At 37.2% G+C, this 23,430-nt stretch overlaps 2 protein-coding genes across 3 annotated transcripts in view; both read right to left on the bottom strand.

The window, feature by feature from the left end:
• Positions 1–513: 513 nt before the first annotated feature.
• Positions 514–12,361, bottom strand: Clic (chloride intracellular channel protein 5). The gene is made up of 4 exons (XM_070310538.1): positions 12,114–12,361; positions 2,609–2,914; positions 2,159–2,485; positions 514–1,962 (listed from the first exon to the last, which is right to left on the bottom strand). The coding sequence occupies exons 1-4, from the start codon at positions 12,180–12,182 to the stop codon at positions 1,882–1,884; spliced, it is 783 nt and encodes a 260-aa protein (XP_070166639.1). The 5' UTR covers positions 12,183–12,361; the 3' UTR covers positions 514–1,881.
• Positions 12,362–13,490: 1,129 nt separating this feature from the next.
• LOC138941096 (PTB domain-containing engulfment adapter protein 1) overlaps positions 13,491–23,430 on the bottom strand; it is a 30,167-nt gene continuing 20,227 nt past the window's right edge. For both annotated transcript variants that reach the window (XM_070310450.1, XM_070310451.1), the window contains exons 2-9: positions 19,328–19,437; positions 19,155–19,222; positions 16,134–16,316; positions 15,700–16,026; positions 15,356–15,570; positions 15,074–15,288; positions 14,771–14,997; positions 13,491–14,684 (exon numbers count right to left, since the gene is read on the bottom strand). In XM_070310450.1, the coding sequence (XP_070166551.1) occupies positions 14,610–14,684; positions 14,771–14,997; positions 15,074–15,288; positions 15,356–15,570; positions 15,700–16,026; positions 16,134–16,316; positions 19,155–19,222; positions 19,328–19,400 (1,383 nt within the window). In that variant the 5' untranslated portion in view covers positions 19,401–19,437 and the 3' untranslated portion in view covers positions 13,491–14,609. The remainder of the gene's footprint in view (positions 14,685–14,770; positions 14,998–15,073; positions 15,289–15,355; positions 15,571–15,699; positions 16,027–16,133; positions 16,317–19,154; positions 19,223–19,327; positions 19,438–23,430) is intronic.

Genomic DNA, 23,430 nt, shown 5'->3' with positions numbered 1-23,430 from the left:
ATCTTTCGTATCTGGTTCCGCTCGAATCTCTCGGCTTCGAGTCGGCCGATCCTCTTTCGCGGGGAAAAAATTTATGCCGATAATTATGATGCTAAATTAAAATGATCGAAAAACGGAAAATTCACACAAAAATTAAATGATATCTTATACTAAAATAATGCTATCGATCTTTTTATCTCTCATAATTGTCAAGATGACAATTTTGGAGCTTTCAAAGTTACTTTACATTTGCTGTAGTATATTGTTAACTTTAACTTTTAATCATCTTTTAAAACGCGATGCTTACTTATGAATAACGTACTGAATAAAAACTCTATACGATTAATTACTCTCTATCTATATCGCCACAAAATATAAAACATTGATATCGCACATACATTTAACAGAAAAAAAAATTTAACCCTCAGAGGTCACATAAAAGTAACATTATAGATATGAAAACTCAATTTACGTCGTATATTCTTGCCGTAATAAATGATGGGACATTAGGCGCTAAATGTAAACACTGATATATTGATTTTTATGGATATATAAACCAAAATTAATAATACAATAGTAATATAATAATAGTAATAATAATAATAATAATAATAATAATCATAATAATAATAGAATTACTATTGCGGAAATAAACAGTTGCTTACGAATATAAAATCGCTCGTTTTCTGTTTTCTGGAACAGTGGATTGTGTATTAGTGCAGAAATAAGCAGAGTCGATGCTCCTGGATGTCGTTACTTTAAATGCTTTCGACTCGAGAAATGTCGGAGTTATACTTGCGCGATATATACTCTTTCTTCGTTTGTAAAAATCAGTAAAAGTGCTAACAATGAAACGTGAATATATAACAAGATACCTATACTGTGGAATCCAGAAGAAACGTACGCACTCTGGATTACATATCTCGCGAGAGATATAGCGAAACGTTTTTTCTTCTACGTATATCGATAATGTATGCTCGTCATGTAATAGCGTTTAAGAAAATAAAGCCGCGATTAAACAAATTTATAACTCTGAACTCCTTTATCCTCCTACATCCTTTTCATTAAATGCTAATGTTTCGATTCCATGCTTAAATGGTAGTAGCGATGATGATAAGAAATATTTAACATATTTATTATATAAAAACGATAGTTATACGCACAAATTAAAAAATGATATTGAAACATTTTCTATATCTCTTCTCAACTTTATTTACGTTTTATCTTACGTAAGAATAATGCCTAGGAATAATGATTGGAATAATTATTTAAAGGGATAAGTTTTATTAAAATTGCAAAAATATAATGGCACCCAATTTAGTTCCCTCGAACGCATACGTTTCTTTTGCATTCTTGGTATTAGTCTCCATGATTGTTGCCGTTAGAAAATGGCAAAATCATGATAGTTTCTGCTAATCGACTTAATCCTTGAATCGATAATAGCAAAATAAAATCTTGCTAATACTACTCAAGTCAAAACTATGTATGTGTGCCATACATAGAAGGAAAAAAAAAGAAAGAAGAAAAATAAAGAAAATCGATAATCTATCGATACTAAGACTTTCAAAGTCTTAATGCACTTATATATGTTGTCGCGTCGTTTGCGGTAAAAAAAGCTAATCCGTTTACATTTGACTTGATCCCGAAAAAGGGATTAGATCCAGTAACGATTACTTAGCAAAAAAATATCAATGATGCGGCGACGACACGAGCTAGCAGCTGGAAAGACACGAGTTCCAATGGAAAAATTACTGTTTGTTTTCAAGATACTAATGATGAATATTAAATTACAAAATGCGCGCGCCATTGAAACTCTGTCAAGGTGATTCGCCGTTTCGCTACAAATCCCGATCTCGATGTCTAATCAAAGTCACGCGATCGCAGACTCGAGGAACGTCCAGCCTAATCATCGTTGACCTCGATCGGAATACTCGTGGTGAAGGTCGGCGTCTCCAACTCCTCGTGTTTCTTCATTTTCATACTCTGCAATGATTATTGAAAGCTCGTTTTAATTATATCGATGGATGTGAGAAAATTGTAGTTTACCGTGCAGCAAATGTAATAATTGCGTCATCGCGAAAAGCGTGGATGCAAATTAAAAGCATTTGTTCGAAGAGTATTAATTATTCAATTCAACCGACAACTCGTATGCAATTAGAGGTCGACCCACTCGCCTCACCTGTTGCAGTTTGTAGTGGTTAATGATATCCTGATCGGCTGGGCAGCTCTGTAGAAAAGCGTCGAGCCTGTACATGTGATGCATGTACCGCCACAAGTGCACCAGAGTCTCCGGTATCTCAAAGTCGGCGAAATATTTGCCGGCGACCCTGATGTGCTGCAGTCGCGGCATCAGCTCACAGTCGAAGCAGCACATGGTATCGCCGGTGAGGAAGCGCGTGCCCTTGCGACCCAGATGTTCATCGATCTTACGTAGATGCGCCATCAGCGACGAGGATTTGGGATCCTTGTCCTTGTCCTTCGCATTCAACAGCAACAGCTTGAGTTTCTGCAATCGACGAAACCAATCGACACATGTAATTTATCGTCCCGCCAGAAAAAAAGAAATACAATTCGACAGTTTGATTTCTCGAACCGATTTCACTTTCGACTCTGATTAATTGACATTTACGCTAAACAAGTTTTCCACGAGAGTAGCCACTTCCTTATCCTGTATGAAGAGATTATGCCCGCCGGGAATATTCTTCATGATGTGTCGTTCGATTTTCTCGTTTTCCAGTATCGCGTCGCCGTTGTCGATCAAGATGGGCGGCGGGGTGGCTTGGAAATTGGTGCGGAAATCAGGTGGCGGCTTTTGCATATCCACGGTGGTCACCTTCAGAGAAATCGTTTTTAGCTCCGCCAGAAGATACAAGTCCATAAAATACTCCTGACAGAAGAGGCAGGCGCCCTTTCGACGGCCATCGATCGTCGATGCCTGAAAACAATATTTTCTACATTAGACGAATATATTTCAAAATCAGGACAAGAATTTAATGAAATTTCGCTAAATATATACATATATGTATATGTATATATCGAAAATATATTTTAAATGAAAAAAAATATATTCTTTCTTTCCTTTTTTCTTTATATATCAAACATATTTTACGCTATAAAAATGTCTTCGACCAAAGATATGTTTTAGTTTCATACATTTTTGTAATCTGAAATATTTTACTACTCTATGTTTTCGTGGCTATTGGCGAGTTAACATGTAAATTCCGCGATATCTCGTGGATTGGATTGTCCTGTCTGTATCTGCGAGTGATAAGGGACTGACGTCATCGCGCAACTAGTGCGTATATTGAACAACGACGTGGCGAAATGTGCGAATCTTTGTGTCCGCGCACGATGAGCAAACTCAGCCATTAGTCAAACCCGGACCAAGTCCTACCACATTTTCTCTCACTCGATCGGCCGAATCGAGAGAGTTACGTATAACAAAGTTGCTAGAGCTCCGCTCTCGTTTCCTCGATGTCACGGTTTATTTACTCGCTATCTGACGCGTCCTACTCTCCGTGCTCATGGCTATCCCAAAAAATCTTACGCAATCTGCCGATCCAAAATATCTTTTTATTTTCACTCTTTTTTTTTTTAGTTTTTTTAGTTTTTCACAGACGTGTTATTTCTGAATCCAAATCCTGATATTTTTAATGCCGCACGCAATGCTTTTAGACTTTTTAGACTATCAACTCGTAAATAATTTTCCACTTTAATATCGCAAAAAAGTTTTCTATTTTTTTCAACAAAAACATCTTTATTTTAGCTTTAATCATTGAATTCTATTTCTCCCTGTCATTTAATATAATTGGGTATTGCTGTAATTTGAGCAAATCGAATCTCGGCAGTTCGCCAACTCTTTCTCTCTCTCTCTCTCTCTCTCTCTCTCTCTCTCTCTCTCTCTCTCTCTCTCTCTCTCTCTCTTTCTCTGTCAAATGCTGATTCTATTTTCATCCGGCGTTAACAATCAACCACTCTTCCAGGATCTAATGAGCCGCATACATTAGAGGAATGAAGAGATCGCGATATCATATCGCCGCTGCTACTATCACTCACTACTACTAATGATGTCCTTGTTTTACTTTCCAGTCTCATATGCGTCATGCAGCTGGTTTCTCGCGTGCACGCATCACTGTATTCTTTCTCGGCGATGACGCATGTATCTGTTTTCGGACATTGCACAACGTGAGAAAGTCAAGGCTTTATTTAGCGCACACGATCCTCAGAGAGGATCCTGTCAATGAGCGACTCTGTACATCTCGCACAAATCAAAGTGACGCTATTAAATCTTTGCAGATGGCTTTTTTTGCAGTTTGCATATCTCAAATAATACACATGTCGCAAAAATATCTTATATATATATACAGGGTAAGGCATTTATATCGAGACACCTAAATATCTAAAAAATAAAGCAGGATGGAAAGAAACGTTTGAAACAAAAGTTGTTCGGTTCTAAGGGGGTCGTAAGATGGTGCCGTTAGTTTGATCTCGGATGGAGGCGCTTCGGAGATTTCAATGTCAATCTTGTTTTTTTTAAATGGAAACACCCCAATTTTTTTACATAAATCGATTCCTCGCAATATTCCGCGTAAAAAGTTATAGGGGTATGATGGACAAAAGTTTAATAGTTTACGAGATATTTTATACTTTATTTTATTACTTTACTTGGACATAATTTGACATAAACTATGAAATATCTCATAAAATTATCTATTTTGCAATAATGTTACCTTAATATTTTAAGCTCAAAAAATCAGAGACATCGATTGGTGTAAAGAAAATAAAACAAGATTGACATTGAAAGACTCCGAGGCGCCTCCACCCAAGGTCAAACTAATGGCACCATCTTATATAATCCCCTTAGAACCGAACAACTTTTGTCCGAGAAACATTTCTTTCCATCTTGCTTTATTTTTTAGCTATTTATATTAGGTCTCGATATAAATTGCCCCACCCTGTATATACCATATATTCAAGAGCAAGCCCTTTCTATTGATCCAACAGCACAGTTTGGAATCATAATTTAAAAACAATAAATTATTTTATTAAATAATAAATTATTCTAAAGTCATATCTAAAAAATTGCAATTTGCCGAGATACTTTGTGGTTTATGCCTCTAAATTCTATTCGTCTTATATAAATCCGAGATACTCTTATCATTAAATTAATAGATATGTAAATGTGTGTTACGATGATTCTTTACACATTCATTAGACATCTGTTAAAACATCTTTCAAAGTCGATCGACGTACGATATCGAAACTAGTGCTCCGTTACATCCGAAGCATCATTACGCAATGTCGACGAAGCGACATTATTTCCGGAATGTACAAAGAATGTGAAATAGGATAATAATTCAATGAGAATGAGTAAGGCCCTCTATTTGACCATCAAGCTGACTTTCCAAGCGGCGGTTATGTTGAATTCCAAGGAGTATATCCAAAGAGTTATGTCCTTCCCCTTCGTATATACGATTGTGCAAGATGACTTTACGACGAATCATTTATTCCGAATAAAGCGTGCAATGTACGTAGATAAATATAATGGAAAGGAAAATAACTCGCGCTTTAAAGAATTTATCAATTTTAATTATAGCTGATAATGTGTTGCAATGCGTTGTTACTTCAATTATCTTTAACACTCTAATTCTTTATCAATTTTAATTTTAACTGGGACTATATTGCAACGTTGTTTATTTTAATTATCTTTGAAATTAATTCAATCCCTTCGTTTATTTTTAAAATTGCAATCGAAAAGAGAGCACGAGAGCAAAGAGCAAGTAAATCGGCGATTAAAGCCAATCGGCGTTACCGAAACTAGACTTGTATAAAACATAAAGTGTGGATGGTACGAATGAATTTAAAATAGTTTATAGTTAATAATATTTTCGTGATCATATATACGCGGAAATTCGATGTGTCTGGTATTCGTGTCGCGAGGGCGCGAGTCACGTGCGGAGAACGCTCATGGTGTCTCAAATGTCACGATGACACTAAACATCCTTCGTTTCATTGAACATTGCAATCTCTTTTACCTCGCCAGTCTCGCTCCTCGCCTCCTTTCTCTATTACGAAAGCTTGAAAATTCGTATGCGATGTCAGGTGTGCCTATCGCATGCATCCATGTCCATTGAGTTCGGAACGGGGAACCATGGATGATGTCAGAATCTTATTAAGCCTGACGTAATATACAGGATGTGCATCTTTTCCACAAGTCTCACCCTATATATATATATCTCTCTCCGACATGTACGGCACAAAATTGTATAAATATCCAGGCCATTTCAATTTCATCGTCGCGGCTTTTAATTTCCCGTGAAACAGATACGATACCGCGTATACGTACGCAGGCGAATTCCATCGTTCGAAAAGTCGCATAAGCGGTTTCCTAAACGTGCATCGGGTGATATGACGTTTAATCGAATTCGGCATTTTTACGGGCGCGATATATGCTACTTAGGGGAAACGGGAACCTTCGTCGAGGAATCCCAAGTTATATATGCGCGCCCGAGAAACAGAAGAATTATAATATTATAATGTCTGTTATGCGAGCGCGTGCGGTTTGCGTTACGTTACTAGGACGGGACGTCGCGACATTACGCGGACTCTCTGCCGAAGTCATGGAGTACCAGCGGAAAAAAAGTACCGCGGAAAGAAATCGAGTGGAAATAGAAGATCGGCTAAAAATAGTGTACGCATCGGTGATATCGTTAATGGTAATATACCGTGGATCACCTCGTTCCGCATGTCCGCGGATGAAAATAATGCGTATCTGCGGCATTTGCTGCCGAAGAAATATATTCTGGAACGATAACAAAATTTTATCATCCGCAAGCCGAGCTATATCGATCGAACAATTTGACGAGACCGCCGGCGAGTGACTTCGGAAATAATATATTTTTTAATTTATAATAATATATTTTTAATCTCAAATCACACGAGATATATATATATATATATATATATACGTGCTCGCGTAAGCTGAATTTTGAAAATTTTATCTTCTTTAAATAGATAATTCATAAAGTAATATAAAGATGATGCTACCTCTTTCCTATCTCTCATTTTTACAAAATTTCCATCGTACATGTACAAGATGTTCTTACCATCTTGTACATAGTACACCGTTACGTATAGAAATAGACAGATGTATGCACGTGTGTGCGCACGTGTACGAATATGACTTTTACGAGCATATGCGACGAGGATCGTAATATCGCAACGCATTCGCCATTATTATTATTATTATTATTTTTTTTTTTTAAATGAAACCAGCAATGAGCAAGAGAAAAAAGTATCAGGACGTTGTTCGCGAAAAAATATTACATGCACTCGTAAGCGGTTATTAATAGATGAACAACGTTTCCCAGACTGGGTTTCCGGGTGAACATCAATATCTCTCAATCCCCGCGTCACGCGACGTTTCAGATATTTTCTTTTTATACGCCTATACGTCCTTTTTACGCACGCATTTTTCTCCACGTTTCCTTGAAGCGACGTGTTGCGTATTTATGAAACAACTGTGCGAACTATCGGAGCGTCTCTCCCACCTAAACACGCTTGTAATGACCTTAGAGGAGATTAAAGTCTAATCGATCGCCGCAGGTATGACTATGTGATATTCTTTTATTTTAACGCGAGTAACCGCGGTCGGAAAAGTAATAATTCCAGCGAGACGAAACATCGTAAAAGGAGGAGATAGTCAAAACATAATAATTAAATCATAACAAGATAAACAATTTAAAAATAATATAGAAATTAATGTACGCATAAGAAGGGACCAAAAAAAAAAAAAGCATTTTTTTTCCCTTCTCCATCTTTTCTTTCGTCTTAAAAAATGTTTCTCTTCCCTCGCGACAGCAAAGGCTTATTATATGAATTTTCTCCTCCTTATTCAATCTTCTGTTTTTCAATAAACAAGTTTACAAAGTATTCGTAGATATAATAGAGGAGATCGAAGTCAGTGGGGAAAGCCAGGAGGAGAGCGAGGAAAGCGGAAGGTAAAGGAGTCCATGGTTTAACGGTAGAATCTCGGAGAAGGACCACGCGGTAGCCACTTGACGTTTCGTCCCGTTTGACACACTTACTTGAGAGACTTGGCATCGCTTGCCGAGAGTGCAAGGTCGATCGGTTTATCATTAAATCTTCCCGCGCGCACGATTTTGACGATTGGATAGAAAATTACGTCTATGTACGTACCTGTCGTTCGATGGTACTTTCGATTTACAACAACGGTATATAGCCGGACCGGTACACGTCGATTATACAGTCTGACCCCATTAATCGAATAAATTAAACGGTCACCGTTTAATAAGCGTGTATTTACCGTATATTCCGTTACGAAGAAAATACGGACGATGCGTATTTTTAACTAATTTCAACGCTCATGCTTATTTATTCGTATACATCCGAAATTTGAATATCGATGCGACGTTATTTTAAAAGCATAGCGTATAATATCAGAGGTCGATGAATTTTGAGGAAGTTGTCGACGATACTTTTATCCTACCGATATCCTCCAATTCGATAATAGCAAAAATATCTTGTAATAAATTAAATTATCACAACTATTATACTTATGACTCTATCGTTATTATTATAATCAATTATAAAATGTAATAAAAAAATGTACCGTAACAAAAAATGTATAATAGAGCTCTCGTAAGATGTAAATTTTCATATAAATTACGATATATTAATTTTATATATCAGAATTTTGTATCTCGCGTTAAAGGATGCTGATAATTTATTATCAATTTCTGTGTTTTATCATGTTTACTTATAAGACATGAGCTAAAAATCGAATTTTTAACAAATATCCAGTTTGCCCGAGCTACCTGAATATTTATCTAACCAGTCGAGATGATAAGTAAGTTATCTGAAAATTCTCATTGACGTACTTGAGAGGACAGATTCTACCTGTCATACGCGACAATCGTCTCTCACCTTCACAATAGAATCGACAACAATGAGTAAAGAGCGAACGCTTTCGACAAAATTCAACACTGAATCTTTTTTGATTTTTCTTTCTTTTTTTTTTGTCTTAAAAAATATTTCTCTTCCCCCGCGACAGCAGACACATATTATATGAATTTTTCTCCTTCCATCTTAATTTCGCGCTCTTTTATTTTCAATAAACAATCGATTGTGATGCAGTTGTTTTCATTTCTTTTTAAATATTAATGTGTAAATGATAGATATGTACAGGGTGGGGCATTTATATCGAGACACCTAAATATCTAAAAAATAAAGCAAGATAGAAAGAAATGTTTCTCGGACAAAATTTTCTCGGTTCTAAGGGGGTCGTAAGATGGTGCCATTAGTTTGACCTTGGCTGGAGGCGCCTCGGAGCCTTTCAATGTCAATCTTGTTTTATTTTCTTCACACCAATCCATGTCTCTCATTCTTTGAGCTTAAAATATTAAGGTAACATTATTGCAGAATAAATAATTTTATGAGATATCTCATAGTTTATGTCAAATTATGTCCAAGTAAAGTGATAAAATAAAATATAAAATATCTCGTAAACTATTAAACTTTTGGCCATCATACCCCTATAACTTTTTACGCGGAATATTGCGAGGAATCGATTTATGTAAAAAAATTGACGTGTTTCCATTAAAAAAAACAAGATTGACATTGAAATCTCCGAAGCGCCTCCACCCGAGGTCAAACTAACGTCACCATCTCGTGACCCCCTTAGAACCGAACAACTTTTGTCCGAAACATTTCTTTCTATCTTGCTTTATTTTTTTAGATATTTAGGTGTCTCGATATAAATGCCCCACCCTGTATATGTACATAATAATAATATTAAACTTTTGAAGCTCACGTTTAATTTATCAAATATATTAAATATTTTGTTACGTAAATTGTAAATTATATCTGTGCTATATATGAAAATATTGCCTGTGTAGGGAGAAAGATGTCAAAAATTTCTTCTGCAATATCGAATTAGAGAAGCACTGTATTTCTTTTACGAGATGGTCATATAATTCAATGGGATGCATGCCGAAATTACAGTCCACCACACGGCGTTGTGGATGCTAATTTTCCTCGGAAGAAATCCGATCGATCGATCGATCCGCGGGCGGCGTTCCGGCGAAAGTTTAATCGCCAAGCTCTTTAACGGTCACTTGTCGAGTGTAGCCCGCGTTTCCGCTTATAAGGTGTCATTCCCCCTGGAAAGTCGATGAAAAGAAAGTTTCGAGAACCCGCGCCGAGCTCGCACCCTCGATCGAATCGAATCGAGGCGCGATCGTGTCGATCAAAAATACGAATAATGGCGATCGTAAACAGCCCGATGTTACTATCGAATCGAAATCAAAATCTAATGTGATATCGTTGAAATTACGATATCATGTAAGATCAACGAACGTGTTTACGACAACGGGTGGTTTTTTTTTTTTTACGTCTTAACGTGTACATTTTGCCTTTTTATTATTTCGAGATAAAAAAAAAATTTTTTTTCGAACTATATTAAAAAGTAATATTGAGATATTTTATTTGTTATAATTTTGATACTACATCGTTTTTAATTGTCATATTTTAATGATGCGTGACATTTTGTAGAATGATTTTTCAATAATATTTTATTCGATCGAAAGAAACGACACGCGAAGGACATCCGTCGTTTCTTTTCGATCGAATAAGAGATATGTTATTGAAAAATCACGATTCCACGAGGTGTATTACATCATTGGAATGATAATGAAAAATGAATTGCGAGAAAAAATTTTTTTTTTCTCATATTTCTTCGACGATCGATAATCACGCGATAAGGAGAGATCTCGCCGGTAAGATTTGAATCGATGCGCGATTTATATGTATATATTCCCGATAAGATAGAAATGCGCCGAGAGAGTCGCGATAGAGAGATGGAGTTTGCACCGCGTTCGCGCGTATAAATTCATCACAATTCCAGATCGCCGACATCGCCGATCTCCGTCCGGATTCTAAGAGGCGAGCCCCGGAAAAGAGGAGGGGGAAGGGGGGGTACCTTTCATTTTCCCGTCGCGATCACTTTGCAGGTCGCGCGCGCGACGACTTCTCGTCCCCCGATCGCTTTTCCGGACGCGAGTGACGGCGGGGGGCGGGGGCCGGCCGTCTTTTCGTCGTGTCCCATCTGTCGCGTGTAACGCCCGCTGAATACACAAACGATCGACGGAGGGAGAAAGAGAGTACACGTAGCGGTAAGAAGCGGCGCCCTCGATGACTCGACACGCGTAAAGGAACGTACGACGCGCTGCTGCTCTCCGAGGAGGAGACACTCGCGTGGTTCTACTGCAAATGTTCTGGTTTTTAGAATGCGATATATGTCGTAGCGAAGATCCGTATTTCGTAAAGATAGATAGCGGGTTCTATTTATTCAAGATTCGCCGTAAAGGGTCGGTGTAATCTCGCCGAATTCAGACTACGTTCTTATCGTAGACACGCGCGAAAATCATGTCTATTCTTACTCGCGGCAACGGTTAGCGGCGTCAGAAATTGAATTGAGCCACTTTTAAACCGGTCTCGATGTAACGTTAAAAATATGAGATTCGTGACGCGTGTCGGCCCTCCGCTAAAAGTCAATCTTACTCGTCGGAAAGAGCGAATATTATATTCGTCGCGTATATATCGGCCGAGATTCGCTCGCGAGAATGCGAGCAACCAACGACCGAGATTCGTTCGCGAATAATTCCGGTTCTCCCCGGTAATTGCGCGTCGGCGTTCGGTACAATAAAGGAAGGAAAAGTTCTCCTATACGCGGTGAACGGCATTGATCGCGGACCGAACGTGAGGCGATATGGAAACAAAAGTCGATACGTCACGACGTATCGGACGGAGAACGATCAACGGTCATCGCGGATTATTTCCGCGCCGGCCATCCGCGGAACGATTTTCACGCTCGCGGCATCTTGCTGAGAGAGTAAGAGGCCGAGACTCCCTATCTCTCTTTGGATTTCCTGCGGGAGCGGCAACGAGGAGCAGGAATCGGTACGGTTCCACGCCCATAGCGCGCACGGGACGATTGCCTCGCTTTTTTTCTGCGTCTACCCCTCTCCCCTCTCTCACTCCTTCTCCTCCTCTTTCACCCCCCCCCCCCCACCATCCCGCTATCCGTCTATCGCGATCGCGCGTGGCACACTCACCTTGATGATCAGCTCGATCTCGGACACGTCGCCGTTACTGGTGCCGTTCTCGTGGTTGTCGTCCGCCATCCTGAGAGGGATCTTCGTTCGCGGCGAGGAAGGAAGAAGGCACTTTTGTCTCTGTGGCGTTTCTCGTCGAGTCTCGCGTCTACAGGCGGCGGTGATTCCCTCCCACCCTGATGACTCGAGATGGAGACCGGGCGAAGCGAGAAGCGAACAAAACACGACGAGAGCTCGCGGAATACTGACGCGGCGCGCGTCGCGCCACGTTCACGCCGCTAGCGCCGCCTGCAGCGTGACCGCCGTATCATCGCGTGACGTTTCGTCGCCCCCGAAAAGCGCGCCAAGTTTAAAAGCGCTATCGCTACATCTCTGAAATTATCGTATTCGACTCGTATAAGCGATATAAAAATTGTGATGCGAGACATTTAAACTATATATGATAGATAAAATCTTCGAATATCCGCAAGATCTATTATAGACTTTGTGTTTATCTGTGAATTAGGTTAGATTTTCGATACAATTTTAGAGTTCGAAAGAATTGTTCGATATGATAAATAATTAACAGGATATAAAAATATATGTATCAATTATCAAGCATATTTGTCATATGTAATCAAATAATTGGACATAATATCCAAATACTTATTATAAATTTTTCTTCAAACTGATTTTTTCTTCATTAGTTTTGCAACAATATTTTCTTTAATAATCTGCTGTTTTAGGATTTTGTATAACATTTTACATCAGTTTTCAGAGTATCTTGTAAGAGCAATTCTACTACTGACATTTTCTATATAACAAACATAATATATTGTTTATATTTATTGTTTAATATAAAATATTTTTTAAATTTGCACCTCATCCTGTAATTGTCTTGAAAAATTTACATATTCTTCAGTAAGCGAGTAACCATATAATTCTTGAAGATTGTAGCATATATTCTCTTAAAATTCTCATAAAATTTTCTTTATGAATATATTTTTATATATTTGATTTATATTTTATATAATTATTTATTTCATCCTGTATATTTTCTTATCTGCACCTCAATATAATTTATGACATTACTAATTAAAATGACAGACGAAAAGAAAGATTGGGCTCGCAAATGCCATTATTTATAATTTTAAAGTGTATGATAATATATGATCGAGTTTCATCGAGATATTGATCTAAATATCTAAATCAAAGATAAATCAATTTTTAAAAATTAGAAATGAGACAATTGTTTATAAGTGATATTTTAGTTGTGAAAACAAAAGGATAATGTCATGAGTTGTCAATTATGCAGCTGTTGAGCTGCATAATTTTTCTTTCAAATTATTCTGAAATTTAATATACCAATTATAAGGAAGATGCTTCAAATATTCAATATTTCAGTTGTAATAATCATATGCTATATTCTTAACTATGATTCTTAAACAATATAGCAACAATAATAAGAGATATAGAATTCCATATGTACATAATTATTAATAATTATTATCCTCTTTGTTGTAGCGTGAACTCGTTTAACACTCCATGTTACATTGGTCGGTTTAGTTATTATCATGATACATAGAGATTACTGTAAAATATACAACTAGAATCTCTCATGCTCTTAGAGTTAAACCTTTCTTTCCGATTATGTTGTCTTCAAAAGAAAGGTGTGGAGAATAAAAGTACAATAGACCAAAGAAAGAGGATATGTGGAGTGTACGAATTCAATCGATGGATTATAAAAGCAATGCGTTCATATTATTAGTGTGATTTCTAACACCATGGATAGTTAGTGCTCCATTTTTATCGTCTACTAACTCAATTTTCAATCGATGATTGAATGACATGAAAAGACTAATTTATAAACTAAGCCGAGTATAAAATATATATTGCGAATTTCTCTTAATTAATCTCTTAAAATTTAAGAAATTACTCGGCCTTCACCATTATCCGACTTGGTGGCTGCGGGATTACAATATTCATTGGTTCTTTTTTTTTAATTCTCATTAAAAAATATAAAAGACGCAAGCATACCATCGATTCGCGATAAGATCTATTTTAGTGTATAGTGTATATATGCATATATATGTGGGTATGCACACGCCGCGCGTGTAAAACAAATTCTCGTCTAAAATTACGTGACCTCGATTAGAATAATATCTCGTTCCATTCTAGCGGTCAACTTGAGATCTGGTCTCACTGACTCATATTAACAACGATAACGCGTTTCTAGTGCGTTATTAAAATTGGACTCCAATTCTCTAAAGCAAACAAAATAGTACAGATTATACCAACGAGCGTAGAAGGATACACGCCTTATATAATTATTTCATACATGTACCATAAATATCGAGCATGATCATAAATATACGAGCAAAGTAATAGTAATAATTGACTAATTTTGGTTTTATACGGACATAATTTCTAATTATTTTATTCTTTCGTACTCTGCATCCGAGAGTACTAATAAAGTTCTTGTTCGAGCGCTCCTAGTTTCCAATTTGATCGATGAGTTTAATTTCGCAACGGGTCCAAGCTCTCCAAAGAAAAATCGTCAGTTCCAATACATAGCCCTCTACTAAAACCGTCCTAAAAATTTTACATTACAAGCTTTACAATCTGTCTACAGCAAAAACTCTGAAAACTTATGAATTGAATGAAATTGTATGTTTCACCTTCATCTCCAGTAGTTTCTTGTCTAGCAGACCAATAGCATTTTCCAATTCTTGTTGGCTAGGATTTGATGTCATAGTCGAAGCTCCAAATTCTCCCATTTCGAATGGATCCTTAAATTCATTCTTCATATTTAGGGTCGGCGTGGGATTGAAAGGAATGCTACCGAACAAATCTTCTTTGACTCCGTTTTGACGTCTTGAATCTTTCGTCTTTGGTGGTGGCGCCACTGGAGATAAAATATAATATTTTTGCACTGATAACATAATGAAAGATATATTCGTTTTCATAAATTAAATGCTTACAAAGAGGCGGAGGACTGGTTGTGCCATTAGATTGCGAGAAGAGGTTTGATCCGGAAGATACTTGACCATTAGGAAGCGGATTATTATTTGACATATGGTTGGCAAGGCCATTGGCAGCAGTCTCGTAAGCCCTTGGATTGAAATCTTCCTCAAATTCGTCCATCAGAAGCCCTTCCAATTTCGTACCAACCGACGGCGTTGGCACTGGCTCGTTTCTATAAAATAAAATAAAAATGTAAAATTAAAGAAATTATTGAAATTTGTAGTGTTGAATATACATACCCCATGAAATCATCGTCGAAACTTTTTTCGAAACTTCTCGGCGGAACTGGCGGCGGTTGCTGGGGTCCATTAGACGTATTTCCGTTACTGTCGCTGCTCGTATTTAGCAATGTTTTACTAATCGTGCCATTGACTTGCGGCGAGTCCGTCGGAGCTCCAGATACATGAAGAATGTCGGGTAGATTATGCTGTGATAGATAGGTTGACACATCCGCCTAAAACGGCATTAGCAACATTATTCAGGCATTGCACATACACACATACATTTAATCAACGTTAAATCCATTTATACATTATGAAAATATTTTATTAAATATCTTTTATATTTATATTTGCACACTAACCGAGCCTTTAATAGCGGCGATATCTTGCAGCCGTTGTCGATAAACATTGTTTTCATGTTCAAGTCGTTTTATTTTTTGCTGTAGTACCATGCAGCGTCGTTGTGCCTCCAGATCTTTACCAGACGTTTCCAGGAACCGCCTATAAGCCAAGTCGAAGGCTTGACCGATGGTGAGTGTGATTTCCTCGGCTAATTTGTCGCTGACAAAAACGAAGCACGTATGCCTCTCTGCATCCTCCTCCTTCGCAATGAAACTGAAAAATTTCTTCTCTCCTTTGTCGTCGGCGCAATACGAAATTCTATGTAACGGATATTGATGCATAATTCGCTGTAAAAATAATCTTCAATCAAATCACGGCAAAGTAATCGAGCCATGAAAAGTTAGTAAGAAAAGAAATTTCAGAAAAAAAAAAAATTATTTTTATATCGACGAACCTTGGTCGTCAATTTTGTTTTTGGTTCCTGTATCGCTACGCCGTCGATGCTTATAGTAAGCTCGACCTTTGGCGTTTTCGTGCCTTCGCTCTTCTTGAGTTGCTGATTAAATTTCAGTTTGCATATCGCTTCCTTGACAACATCGATGCCCTTAGGTTGATCTACCTCTGTGCTGCCCAGATACTAAAATATTAAATCATAAAAATATAAAGTCAGACGGGGAATTTTTCCGTGCGCGCAATATGCAAAAAATAAACAATAAATATGAGACGACACAGCGTGAGAGAAACGTCGCGTGTAACATTTCTAAGAAAAATATATGCTTGGAACGTGACACGAATATACCTCTTTATTAACGATGTTTATTAGCGCATTCTTTCCGCGGCTTGCATATTTTTGCATTATAATCGTCATAAATCTTTTGCATATATATCTACATATATCTAGTAAAATAGCAATACGCAACATCTTTCATCAAGGCAATATTTTCGAGAGAAAACTTATTTAACCCTTCTCTTATAAATACAAGTCAGAATACATAATAAAATTGAAATTGAGCATTCATATCAAAAAACCAATATGAAAATTTTATTTATCAAACGAAAAATTGTATCGTACGAACTACTGGGAATACTGATAAAAAAGAAAATATTGATATGTACATATACAATATATAGATTTGATTGACATGTATAAAAAAAAAAGTAGAAAAATTAGATACGCATCGACAGGAAGTTAGTCTTTAAGTATACACATTCAATATGCACGCTAATCAGTAATTAATAGAACTGCTTGCGATCATTTTGCAATTTCGCAAAATGGAGCGAACGAAAAGAAGCGGAAATGTTTCGTAATAACATTTGAGAATAATAAACGGTGCACATCTAACAGCATCCCTCGATAAAATATTTCTGCACTTTAATCCGATACATGAATACAACGCGATAAGTAAAATATATATAAATTGCGTGATATCGCTCTATAATGACATTTACTGCGTACTTTAATGATCTTTGAATATTTTTATATTCTTGAAAAAATATATATTTTTCTGAATGATAAAATCGTGTCTTGTTCGCTTACGCAAATCTGATCAGATTCAATGCATAATTGCACAGTACACAAAATTGATTTTGACGCATGATTTTAATTGCGTGTTAACCATACGATTGCGTATCATTTTTAATTTTCATAGAACAAGACAAAGATTTTGCCGCAATAATCGCAAAAAAATATAGCACGAAAGAATACATTTGAACTCATTTACATAATCGCGAAGGAATAAGAAAGTCCATAAAAATGGAAGTGAAATTTCAAAAATTGTTATTAAAGATAAAAAAAAAAAAAAGATACAAAAATATTTATCATTTTCATAACACTCCTAATATAGCAAGCAATTAAATTGATGTTGCATTCGATCAAAGTAAAATATGTATATGTTTTGCGTCACGTGAAGAAACTCTTCCTCCTCGGCGGAATATCTCCCGAAAAGAAACGCGCTGATTTGAAATGCGAAAATCGAATCCAACGAAAAAGGCAAATCCGAATAAAATTCCATTATTTCGCGTTTATTGCTGACGACATTTCGTCGTTTCGTTCGTGAGATAGTGAAATCTGGCCGCTCGCAAAGTTTCGAAGTTCAACGAACTCGCGCGACAACACGTCGACGCGATCTCAGCGTCTCGAACAATTCATCCGCGATACGCTTGGTATTCACATACATGGTGAAACTTATATACGTGCCAAGAGGATGGAGAGGGAGGGTAACAATTCGAAACGAAAGGCAGACGGTTACGCGTTGCGCAACTTTTCCGGATGACACGAAATGAATGAACGCGTCTCGAGTGTAGAATAGCTCGACATAGATCATGGAAAGTGTTTTTGTTTTTCCATCTCTGTGCAAATCATTCTCCGCAAATAATGAAATTTCTTAATCGGCTAGAAAATGTAAATAATTCGGATCACGTTCGTCTTACATCAGTGTCCTTTTTTTGTCGAAATATTCAACTCCTCCCATCGTTAAGTTTCCTCCCATAGTTTCCATACTTGCAGTTCATTTTGCCACTATAAGACAAAATTTTTTGAGAATGAAATAATTTATGGTAAATTCTTACATTTTATAAAGCGTTGCTTTTTAATAAAGTTACATTTCTTGTAGAGAAAAATAGAATAATTTAAAAAAAAATTTAAAAGATATACAAATATTTTTTATTTGTAAAAAAAAAAGAGGAGGAGTAAAGGAATGAAAGATCGAATAATTTCATTCTCAAACAATTATATTTTTATTCTTATTTTACTGTCCCATCCATTATTACTTAATAGTTGCCAGCTATTTCTTCGGTTTTTCTCACGCAGTGCATATACGCATTCACGCGTTTCGCCCGACGAAATAATCGACTTGGCTTAATTACATTCGTTAAGAGTGTAAGACAATTAAACGTACGCGCGTCGACAAATTCCACGAACGCGTAATGGAGATATCCCTCTTGGAAAGTTTCGACTCAATTATAACTACCGGAGATAAAGGGGGGAAAAGTGGCCACAAAGATCGACGACATGCGTCGCGATGACCTCGACCTTTCATTCCAGCCGGTTTCTAGATATCGGCAAACGATGCCCAGGATGAGACTTGTCACTTTATCGTTGTTTATCCCACGGTTTCACAATCGCGTGCCACAACCTTGCCCAACGTGCCACAACCTTGCCCAACGCTAACATCACATTAATCAAGAAATTTCGCATTCCATCGAAAAATGCAATCTTGGGAAAAATTATTAATAAAAAAATAGGAATTTTACTCGATGCTCCATATAATTATAGTTACGTCATTTGCAATTTTGGATTATTTAATACGAATTATCGTATAAGGTTTAAGTTATCGTAGATATAATTTAAAAGTCACAGTAATAAAAATATTTGGATGCGTAAAAAATTTAGAATATAAATTACACCTCCTCGCCTCAGCATGAATTTATTTCAACATGAAGAAATTTTTATGATATTATGGAAACAGCGCAGTACCTTGACTAGGTAGGCGATGTGTCCTTTTTGGAGCGCGTCCGGTGGGTGTATCCAGTTCCTATTCGTTCCTGCGAACAAGCAAGTCACGACGGTTTTCAATCTTCGCCATGACAGCGGCAAATAGCGATATTTGCTTATACTATTCGCACTTTAGCGAGCCCGTTTTTACTCACCTCCATTTTTATTCGGCTGATTTTTATTGTTCGCCGAATTCTGCGCCCACTTCAGTAACGTCGAGTTTCTCATTCTGTCGGTTCTTCGTTACCACCGACTTTTTAGACTCCTGCAACAAATGCCCGTCTTTCGATTAGCATATGAATGAAACTAATTTTCCATTACGCGCAAATGCGGCGTAATATGTAATATAAATTTTAACTTTAAATTTGCGATTAGCATTACATACGGAAAAATATTATTCTATTGTTAAGTAAAATTATTACTCAGTTTACTTTATTTTTTTTTTAAATAACAGTTATCTTTAACTTTAAAAAGAATATTTTCTTAATAATAGTCTTAAAATAAACTTGTCACAAATTTGAGAAAAACTCTATCGTGTATTAAAAAGAAAAAAAAAAAAAAGTAAATATTTTCTTTTGAAGAATATTATAAAATTTTGTCGAAGAAAAGTCAGATATGATTAATTTAATGTAAGAAGATTTATTAGATCAGAAAAATTTAATGTATTTCTTTCAATTATATAATTTAATATTCTCGATTGAAGTATTGAATTTACTAAGATTCAGAATACATTTTGAATAAATTTGATGCTTATGATGAACTTATGATAGATTTGCGAATGATATATAAACTTTTGAAATACTTGAAACAAGTAATATTTACTTGTATATACAGTAGTATGTATTTTTTTTTTGTGTTTAGATACACGGAAAAAAATTGCTATTGCTTCAATTAAAGTCTACGTCACGGGCTGCCAACAAAACAACACATTATTCAATGATATTTTTATTGGACCAAATATCTGGATAGTTGTTTTAATAATCCAGATATTTGGTCCAATAAAAATATCATTGAATCAACTACATATATTTATTGGCAGTCCGTGACGTAGACTGTAATTGAAGCAACAGCATTTTTTTCCCCATGTAGAACGAATGCTCTAAAAAATTTATAGATAGATTGCTCAGAAAAACTTAAGTGTGCCGCTGATTAAAAAAAAAAAAAAAAAAAAAAAGTCTATAGTTTTTCCTTTCGCTCAACATTTTACGAGGTGGAATATGAGTTTTGGACACTATCCAGGTTGCCGTTCTCTCTTCCTACTTCCACGATCTCACCGCGCCAGTCGCCTCCCTCGCTTTTATATCTCCTTGTCCCGATAATCACTTTCTAGCCACCGCATTAAAAATCTCTTGCGCGATGCAACGAGATATATAACGTTAGCGCGGTCAAGCGAGAGAGCTCGCTGTCAAAAGGCGTTCTCGTTACATCTCGGAAAAGGATAATTCGACCGCGTCGAATTATAACGCGAGATAAACTTAAAAATAATACACTTTGTAAATATCAATTCTATAGATAGATATTGTATATCTTACAGTTACACAATACACATCATTAATTTTATCTGAGCTATTTTAACTGCGCTTTTATCTAAATCCATTTAACTTTGTTCAGAGTTCAAATTTCAGGCATACAAGGCCATAATTTATTTTTAATCCGCTCTATTATACTGGACGATCAATTGCCATCAATGCTATGAATTGCAGCTCTGTATTGACGCGGCCCTGGAGGAGAGAATGCAACGAGGGCGTGCATTCTGTCCTCTCCTTGCTCCTTCATCGCAAACGATTGCAGCCGCGAAATCTTTGTTCGATGTCCCTCGGTCACTCCTCCCTCCCTCCCTCCCCCTCTATTTAATCCGCGCGCTAGATCCAGTTCTCTTTATCATTCCTATCCGAGGAATTGGACTGACAATGAGTTTTTCGACGCTATAAAGTCTACGTATATTCACATGGAGAAGCAGGTCGCATAATTACACGCACGCGTTAACACATATATTATGGTACATGCTACGCATCAGGTTTTCTTTCGGAATGTCCAATTGTTATTTTCGAGTGTCTCATTCTCTTTTCTCCCCTTTCTTTAAAAATACAGATTGTTATGATAATCTCAGATTAAATGGAAGAACTGGTTAAAGAGTTTTCATTATTTCTCGACGAAGCCTCGTAGCACGTGTGAATCGACTCAAAACCGCGGACGATTGTTCGCGGTGTACCAGCGATCAGCCTTGAGGACGAAGGCTAAATAATCCTTTCGCGTTTCATCATCTCGCGCATGACACTACTTCATACCTCGATACACATTAAACCGTTCAATTGGATCGCGCATATTTGTAGATAGAAACGTCAGATGGAGCACGATCGACGCATTTTGCGTAGCACGACGTCTCGTCGCGCGTAATTCTAACTTTAAAGCAATCCCGTATCTACCATGTATCCCTGTTATTCCGATCATCGTTCGCAACAATCTGATTTATACAGCATCATTTATATATGGCATCGATGATATCGTGAATTGTCCCCGTTAGTCTAAACCCCTTTATAATTTTACTTAAAAATTTCAAGACTCTTCCAAAGATAATTTAGAGTTAAGACTTGAAGGAAGAGACGATCGTAATTTTGAAAGTGAAATATTTGCATGTCTTTTCGCGCGCAGTCGCCAATCTCGCGGATTAACCGACAAGATTAATTGCATAGTTCTCGTTAAAAAAAAAAAAAAAAAAAAAAAAAAAAAAAAAAAAAAAAAGAGGGGGGCGGAGAAAAAGAATGCGACTTCTATCGTTTTTAATCGAAATTTCGATGTCACCTACCGTCGCGCTAGCTCGAGCGTGAAAAGCCTCAGAATTTTTCCACTCGTGCGAACGGGAACGTCTGACGTTCGCAGTTAATTCGGCAATGAGCGTAATCACGAGTGAGAGCGGCCGAGACTGGAATCTTTCCGCTCGATACGCGCGAGCGAGAAAGTCCAAGAGTTAGCCGAGGAGCAGGGGGGTGGGGGTGGGGGGGTTCTTACAGATGTGTACGTTAAAAGCTGGCAGCAGCACACGGCTACTTTAGCATGAATATAATTGAGATCGAATTAAATGTAAACAAGAATTAATAATTTTTTTTATTGTTAATTTCTTACTCGATACCCTCCCCAATCCCCTTCTCTCCCCCCCCCCCTAATTCTGTGTCATATAATATTTTTATTCCGATCGTTTCGCGAAAACTAACCCGATCGCGTTAACACGAGCTTGTAATTTAGCGTAGACAGCCAAACAAAAGATTTCACCGGTTGTTAGAATCCAAACGTAAAAGGAAACAATATTCACGAAGATCGATTAATATTCATGCGCTTGCGGTAATACAATATTTTAACAAATAAATAAGGAGTGGGGCTTATCGAGAGATATACTTTATCGCGAAAGCTGAATGTCAGCGAATGATGGAACAGGTCGACGCAGTCGGATTGATGTCGTATATATACGGCGTTTTTACATACGGAGTGTCAATATACATATTCAAGGATAAGGAATTTATAGATCGACGACGGATATCGAACGTCTTGGAAGAGAAGGAAGCCTTCCGAGGAAGAGATCGGTGCCGCGAGCATTGGGGGGGAGGTGGGAGGGGGGGGAGAGAGGAATTAATTCGGAAATGTTTTTCCCATTTTTTTTTTTTTTTGTTCCGTCAAGCGACGCTATTTGAGAAGATACTAGAGACCTCCCTACACGATAGATATCATACGGTATATATATATATAGATATATATATATATATATATATATAATAAATATATAATTAGGACTGTAATATTTATTCATTTTCATCTATCTGCTCATTCCACGTCGTCCTTCTCTCTCTCTCTCTCTCTCTCTTTTTTTGTAAAACTGCTTTGTGTCCTCCGTTCGGGATTTTCAAATCTGTCAAACCCTAGCCCGAAGTGAGCGACGATGGCCATTTGAGAGGCGTTTAAAGCGCTGAAAGGTGGAGAGATTCGGATTTAATGCACGACTTCCTCTATTCCTCCCACGTAGGCGCAAAGAGGTCGAGAGCGCCGTGCAAGATCTGTGCCGCTCTCTTTCTCCGTCGTGCGATACGTCAAACTGTCCGCCCACGTTTCTACTCTCCTCGCGTGTTTGCCGAGCGCGTCGCGATTACGATTCGCGGCGGATAATAGCGATTACACGAAGCGATTAAACTGGCATTTCGCCAATTATAAATTCCTGTAGATAATCATACGAGTCCTTGATAATTAAAAGCGCATCCATACCACACAT

The sequence above is a fragment of the Polyergus mexicanus genome, unplaced genomic scaffold (genome assembly GCF_030449975.1).
Source record: "Polyergus mexicanus isolate NDT 795.1 unplaced genomic scaffold, iyPolMexi1.0 SCAF_18, whole genome shotgun sequence".
In the NCBI taxonomy this organism is placed as follows: Eukaryota; Metazoa; Arthropoda; class Insecta; order Hymenoptera; family Formicidae; genus Polyergus; species Polyergus mexicanus.
This window is presented reverse-complemented; position numbering and strand designations above follow the sequence as displayed.